Source organism: Microtus ochrogaster, unplaced genomic scaffold (genome assembly GCF_000317375.1).
Source record: "Microtus ochrogaster isolate Prairie Vole_2 unplaced genomic scaffold, MicOch1.0 UNK3, whole genome shotgun sequence".
Lineage (NCBI taxonomy): Eukaryota > Metazoa > Chordata > Mammalia > Rodentia > Cricetidae > Microtus > Microtus ochrogaster.
This window is the reverse complement of record NW_004949101.1, coordinates 18995593-19003049: the sequence shown is the minus strand read 5'-3', so window position 1 is coordinate 19003049 and position 7457 is coordinate 18995593. Positions and strand designations below refer to the sequence as shown.

The window sequence follows — 7457 nt, the reverse complement described above, 5'->3', positions numbered from 1 at the left end:
ACCACTACAATAGTAGCAAATTAGGCTGAATTTCCTTTCACTATAAATCCAGTAACTTTAATGTACTCAACATCTGCAAATGACTTATAAAATCATGTACTTTAAAGTATTTTCTATAGTTTTTCCTTTTTTTTTTTTCCGGTTTTTCGAGACAGAGTTTCTCTGTGTAGTTTTGGTGCCTGTCCTGGAACTAGCTCTGTAGTCTGTAGACCAGGCTGGCCTCAAACTCACAGAGATCTGCCTGCCTCTGCCTCCTGAGTGCTGGGATTAAAGGTATGCGCCACCACTGCCCAGCTTAAGGTCACATAACTTTTGGTTGGCAATAACAGACCTCGAGGTCCACATCTACTGTTAACATACTTTACCTCAGTGCTGTGTGTATGTATAAAGTGTTTGCCTAGCATATGCAAGGCCCTAAATTCAATCCTCAGTATTACAAAAACAATAGCAATATAAATAAAGATTGAGACAGGTGTGGTGTGCACACCTGTCATCCCAGCACTCAGGAGGATGGGCAGCCTGGGCTACAGAGATGCAGTCATGATGGATAAAGTGAGAATCTCACTTTCCTGCCAGTTGCTTCACTTCATGACATAATGGACACTGCTGGGAATGTTATACTGCTGTTGTCATTAGTTACACATTTAAAACACAAGCTCTCTTCTAAAACACTTATACTACAGTTAATCAATTGTACAAACTCAGTGAGCTCACCTGCTGGACAGTGCTGTCCACTGTGAAAGCTTTGTACACGGCCAGTGCCTGGCTTTTACTCCCTTTGCTCCAGATAACCATGTTCCCAGCCACATAGAGCTCTTCATCGTAGTCGGCTGCATCTCCAATCTCACTCACACCTTTTCTTAACTGCCAGCTTTCCTAAAAAATTAACACACAGGACATGCTCAAGCACTTCCTCCTTTCTTTTCAATAGACTGCAGTCTATTGCCTATGGATTAAGACTCAACACTAAGTCCTAAAAACACTGTGGTACATGGATGAGCAAAATGGGTGAATTAACAAAGTGGTACATTGTATCAGGAGATTCTTGAGATTACTTAGAGGTGGGAGAAATGGTTCAGTGGTTAAGGGCACTGACTGCTCCTCCAGAGAACCCAGGTTTGATTCCCAGCACCTAACAAGGTGTCTTACTACTGTCTCTAACTCCAGTTCCAAGAGCTCTGATGCCCTTTTCTGGTGTTGCAGATAGCATTTCTAATCTCTAACATTTAGTCATATGAAGTGAAAACAAACTTGAAAATGAGCCGTGACAGCGGTACTCAAGCCTCACTACAAGTTATGTAGTACGCCCAAGGAGCAGCACAGACTGAAATTACCGCACGTTAGCCTTTAAAGTCCAAGTGCCAACACACACACACTTATTTCTCACATGCATCTACGTAGCTTCAAATTACAAGTAGATTTATTCATGCTATGTTTCAAAAGTATGACGAGAATCATTATAAAACCTTCTGTTTCTCATGGATTGTAACCTCCTGAAGAGATCCCACCAAGCCAGCTGCACCATCAGAAGACCATAACTCCGAGGCTGGCTGCAGCTGACGAAGTTGAAGGTTCAGAGCATTAGGGTGGTGCTTGCAGTGGTCGCGACCGAAAGGAACGAATTCCTGCAAATCTCCGGCTGCAATCATCGTTGCCCTTTCTTCAGAGAAGTTCGACATGGGTTCCAAATATCAACATTATTTCTGTGTGAATCCAAACACATGCTCATCAGCCTTCTAGTCAAAACCAGTTTGTGACTACAAAGACCTGCACGGAGCTACGGCGGAAACAGGCCAGAGCACCGCACAAACATTTCCATGCATCCTTAAGCAGGGCTGGCTAACCTGCTGACGGTCTGTGTGGCATTAGTATGTAAGGTGAGTGAGGGTATGGCATATCAGTTAAATTACAATCCCCAAACATGGCTCAAAGCAAGCATTAGATAGGAGTACTATAGCCAACTGTTAAGCGTTTAAAATCACACTCAAGATTAGCAACATCTAACTAAATATGACTTGAAGTTCTTATCTGACGTCTTTACAGCATTGGTCTTTTTTTTTTTCTTACAAAGACCTCCAAGTCTCTAGTTTCTATGCAGCCCTCTACAGTCACAAAGTCTTTTGTGCTGTGAATTAAATGCCATCCCTGAGATGATTACGTCTTTTTCGCCTCCTAGAAATACAGCAGTATTGAGAAGAGCTCAATTTGAAGAACCACAAATGCCTTATAAAACCTCTAAAAAAAATTCAAAACGTGGCTGGCTTTTCCAAATTCTACGCAACAAAGACATTAAAGAACTGGCAGGTTTATCCGACTTATTCTTGTGAAACCATGTAAATCACTCTCTTATAGCTTAAAACAAACCTACAGGATTATCAATTACAGCATCATTTTCAGAGTTCGGTGTCTTTTAGCCCAAAAGCATCATACTCGATGCTCTCACAGTTCTCCCAAAATTATTAACCGTGTTATTCATTACGGGCCACACAGCTGACATGCTATATAAAACTGTCATTACTGGTTACTAGAAACATGCAAACAGCGGAACCCAGAGTTGTGTCTCTACAAAAAGAGGCTTTCTGAGTAAGCCGTGCTGAGAGATAGCGGCCCGAGAATCCCGCGCAGGGCTCGTCGGGCGCACCCCGGAAAGCCTATCTGAGACTAGGGTTCCCCTCACCCCAGCACGCTCTCAGGGCCCGCCCCGGGCCGCTCAGCCCTCGGGTCACCGGTTGCAGTGCAGCCCCGACATCAAGTCGCAGCGATGCGCAAGCCAGCCCGGCCCGCACCTGAGTGACTCGGGACGCGTCAGGCGCTTGCGAGCCCCGGCTGCTGCCCGAAGGCGCAGGGGCCGCGGAGGCCCGAGAGCAGCGGCAGGTCGGTCAGGATGGCTCCTCGGCCGCCACAGCTTCTCATCCCTTGTCCCTCACTGACCCCGGAGGAAGAACGGGCCGCAGCGGGGAAAACGAAGACGGATGGGCAGGACTCAAAAAGAAGAGTCCATCTTGGGTTTCCCGTCCTGCCTCGCGCGCGGGCAGGGCGCCACGGGGACGCGCGGCAGCGGGGCGGGCCTAGCGCCTGCGCAGCTCACGAAGGCGCCTGAGCGTGCGCCCACAGTCGCATGACGTCACCTCCTTGCTAGATCCAGACCTCGCTCAATTGTGTTACGTTGGGTAATTTTTCTAGCTGGTTGTTTTCCTCCTCATCTCAAAAAGAGATGTTTGCCTCCCGACTGAAGAATGGGAGCACAAGGGAGGCCGCTGGTTTTCTCAGGAATGCTAGCAAAATACAGGAAATAGCACACTCCCATCAAAAATGGGTTCTAATCCGGTAATTACTTGATATCTCTGAGTTTAAAAAAATAAAGATAAAGATGGCGGATCCTCACAGTGCCTAAGAGTAAAATTCCAGTCCCAGTCCTCTTCTTTGCCCGGAAATGCATTTATCTGGAATTTGGTGCCTTTGCATATTTGTCTGTTGTGACACAGATCTTGATATTGGGTTCATTCTCACTCCTTTACTTGGAATGTCATCTTCTGAGCTTTGAGGTTGCACTCCAACAGGAAGGAGTCTCTCTTAGAACTCGGTGAGAGGAATGACTGTTTAGCAGAGTATTCAAAATAGGCTCTCCCAGCATCACAAGTATTCCTTCCTGGGGTCAGGGCAGGCTCCTCTCAGCACTACACACACATACACAACAACACCAACACCATCACCCCCTACCCTAAGCCTCTCCAGCTCCTTGCTTCACTTCGCTTCCCCTTGCCTGGGTATTCAAAAAACAGTCAAATTAACAATTATAGTCCGTGTGCTCAACTCCAATCTTTTATTCTTTCCCTCAAACCCCCATCATCCTACAAAGTTCTTTCTATCCCCAACAGGGCTTTCTGGAAGAACCAATAGAAGAGCACACTTACGTTGCCTCTCAGAGTCTCATGGCTTCTGTTCTCCATCTCCTCTATCTCTGGCCCCACCCACCTCCGTCTACCAGCCCTATCATCCCTAAAAGTAGTCACTTGGAGTAGAAGGGTACCTTGTTCTTCATGATGCTCTGTGCAACCAGGCCATTGTCATACTCCTTGAGACTGTGGTGTCTTCCACCACTGCCAGACCTGAATGAAAGAGTCCCCCTGAGGGATATGAGATTCGGCTTCTAAAGAGCCCATACATGGGAACTCAAAATGGTAGGGAGCAAACTGGTCAATGCATGAAAATGAGAGCAGAACTGCGCTAGGTATGGTTGAGGAGAAGGTTTTCATTGAAGAGACGAGGGACAATACATCCAGGGACCACTGGGCGAGTCTAGACTGAACATGACCAAAAGAATAGACCTGACCATGAGAGGAGGAGTCTGGGGCAAGAGACAAAGAGAAGAGAGAAGGGCAAGAAGACCAGGAGAGAACCAAGAGAATGAGGATCAACAGAGAAGCCAAGGACCAAAAGAGCTCATGGCCAAAATGGCTGAGTTATATAGGAGAGAGGAGGAGCAGGAGGAAGAAGAAGAAGAAGAAGCAGGGGAGGAAGAGGAAGAGAAGGAAGCAGCAGCAATTGGGGGCAGGGAAGCAAAGCTCTGCAGCTGGAGAGGTTTAGGATAGAGTAGGGGAGAGGCAGTGCTAAGAAGAGCCAGGACCCTGTAAGGAGTACTTGTGTGATGCTCAGAGAGCCTAGCAGACAGTGTCAGCTTTAATACGTTAGTAGGCACCTCAGCCTTTTGTTTAGAGTTTCTTTGGGACCTAAGAGTCAATATGAACAAGACAGGAAAGGAGACGGACTTATAAATTACTGTTATTATCCTTCCCGTGGAATGGCCTAAGGATTTTTTTCTTTTTTTTTTCTTTGCCTACGTATCCTGTGTGACTGAGTGGACATAGCCATCAGTCTGCCGGGTTCGTGGCATCTGGTTGTAAAGCGGCAGCCAGTGCAATATTTGTTGTGCCATCCTTCCCTGCCCTTGTCCTCTTTCCTTCATCCTCTCTCTAGGGCTAACCTCTAGTGCTCTTCATCCTTGGGTAGGCCCCGAGGAGCACAGAAGACACTACTGGCCACCTAAGATGGCGACTAGGGAGTCCCTAAAAAGGTTATCTCAAAAGCCGGGCGATGGTGGCGCACGCCTTTAATCCCAGCACTCGGGAGGCAGAGACAGGCAGATTTCTGTGAGTTCGAGACCAGCCTGGTCTACAGAGCTAGTTTCCAGGACAGGCTCCAAAGCCACAGAGAAACCCTGTCTCGAAAAAAAAACAAAAAAAAAAACTTATATTTAAAAAAAAAAAAGGTTATCTCAAATGCCACTCCTGAACATTTGTCTCTCTGCTCAGATCTACTAGTGTGGTTCTTCATGGTTTCAGCCTAGGTGACTACAAGGCCTGCCCAGTATTTCTTAGTCCGCTCTCTACATCATCCAGGTAGTCAGGGCGAGTACCTGGAGGCAGGAACTGAAGCAGAGACCATGGAAGAGTACTGGTTAGTGGCTTTCTTTTCATGGCTTATTGAGCCTGCTTTCTTACTGCCAGGACTACCTGCCCCAGGTGGCACTACCTACAGTGGTCCCTCCCACATCAATCAAGAAAATGCCCCCACAATCTTGTCCGCAGCCCAATCTGATGGAGGTAAATTTCCTCAACTGAGGTTCCTTCTTCCCAAGTAACTCTAGCTTGTGTGAAGCTAACATAAAATTAGCCAACACTGTTCTTCGTGCTGTGGGTGCCAGAGCAATGCCACAGTTCCTACAGGGCAGCCAGACCCTCCATGCCCTCGGTTACATTCCAGTGCCATTGAGAGCACTTCCAGGACCCGTGCTATGACAAAGTCCCTTGAAAATCACCCTTCTGCTTCTGTCACAACTCACTCTGTCCATAGGAGCTCAAACCACAAAGCCAGGAGTTTGAAAGGACGAGGAGCCCCTGGTGTGCTCCCAATTTACTCAGGAGATCTTGTCTTTTTCTTCTTCCTATGTAAATCCATGTATGTCTCTCTTAGGGTCGTCTAGGTTCTCTGGGGTTGTGAACTGTAGGCTGGCTTTTCTTTGCTTTATGTCTAAAAGCCTCTTATGAGTGAGTACATGTGATAATTGTCTTTCTGGGTCTGGGTTACCTCACTTAATATGATGTTTTCTAGATCCATCTATTTGCTTGCAAATTTCAAGATGTCATTAATTTTTTCTGCTGTGTAAATGTGCGGTGTCATTATTTTTTTTCTCCATTGTGTAAATGTACCACATTTTCTTTATCCATTCTTCAGTTGAGGGGCATCTAGGTTCTTTCACGTTCTGGCTATGACAAACAATGCTGCTATGAGCATAGTTGTGCACATGTCCTTGTGGTATGATTGAACATCCTTTGGATATATACCCAAAAGTGATATTGCTGGGTCTTGAGGTAGATTGTTTCTCAATTTTCTGAGAAATCGGCATGCTGATTTCCAAAGTGTTTGTACAAGTTTTCATTCCCACCATCAATGGAGGAGTGTTCCCCTTATCCCACATCCTCTCCAGCAGAAGCTATTATCAGTGTTTTTGATCTTGGCCATTCTGATAGGTGTAACATGGATCTCAAAGTTGTTATGATTTGAGTTTCTCAAAATAGGCTAGTTTTTAAATATTCATTCATTCTTACCTTCTGTGTATTATGTACCTGTTTGACTGTATATGCACCAGATGCATGCAGGGGCTCATGGAGGCGATTGTGAGGGGCTCAATATGGGTGGTGGGAACTGACCTCCCAGGCTGTTTTTTACATATCTGAAATTAGATTATACTTGATTTTTTATATAATTGAAGAAAAAGGATTAAGATGTCAGAGGGTAGAGGAAGGAAAAGAATAAAATAAATAATTTACTAGGCATTTATTTGCATGATAAGTTGCTAAAAAGGTGCAATTAATGAACTGTAATTATTTTTATAGGCTTAATGTTTTCCAGTGTATGCATTACAACTCATTTATAAGGGTTAAGATCTGTATTTGAACTAGAATGCCCAACCGTGCCAGTTTTCCCCAAGTGGAGTTTTGATGGATATGAGATGTTCAGCTTTAAGGTGAAATGGCCCAGACAAATTGGGCTAATTAGAATAGTGGCTCTAATTTGGACTAATAAGGCATATGTTTTCTACCCATGTAAACAAACTTGCCTTTCTGGGTCCTTGAACATTAGGAATTTAACAGAAACAAATAATAATAGTAATAATAATAGCAGGTCATGGTAGCACATGATCAGTTCCTAGCATCCATGTTTGGCAGTTCACTATTGCCTCCATGAACACCTGCATGCCTGAAATCCCAGCACTCAGGAAGTGAGGCAGAAGGTTCAGGAGCGCATGGCCATCCTCAGCTACATAGAAAGTTCTAGCCAAGCCTGTCCTCAAATACAATAACAACAGCAAATCCATTTAAGGAAAAACAGAAAACAAGGTGGAAACAAAGGATCTGGGGAATGACATCTTTGAGGAGATGAAGTTGACAATATTC

General features: G+C 45.2%; 1 protein-coding gene across 2 annotated transcripts in view; it reads right to left on the bottom strand.

Annotated features, from left to right (window-relative positions):
• Positions 1 to 3020, bottom strand: part of Anapc1 (anaphase promoting complex subunit 1) — an 82224-nt gene extending 79204 nt beyond the window's left edge. The window contains exons 1-3 of one of the 2 annotated variants that reach the window (XM_005365655.2): positions 2787 to 3020; positions 1467 to 1703; positions 715 to 876 (exon numbers count right to left, since the gene is read on the bottom strand). In XM_005365655.2, the coding sequence (XP_005365712.1) occupies positions 715 to 876; positions 1467 to 1679 (375 nt within the window). In that variant the 5' untranslated portion in view covers positions 1680 to 1703; positions 2787 to 3020. Of the gene's footprint in view, positions 1 to 714; positions 877 to 1466; positions 1704 to 2677; positions 2745 to 2786 lie in introns of those variants that run through there. The other variant, XM_026788531.1, reaches the window with a different exon arrangement.
• Positions 3021 to 7457: the final 4437 nt, after the last annotated feature.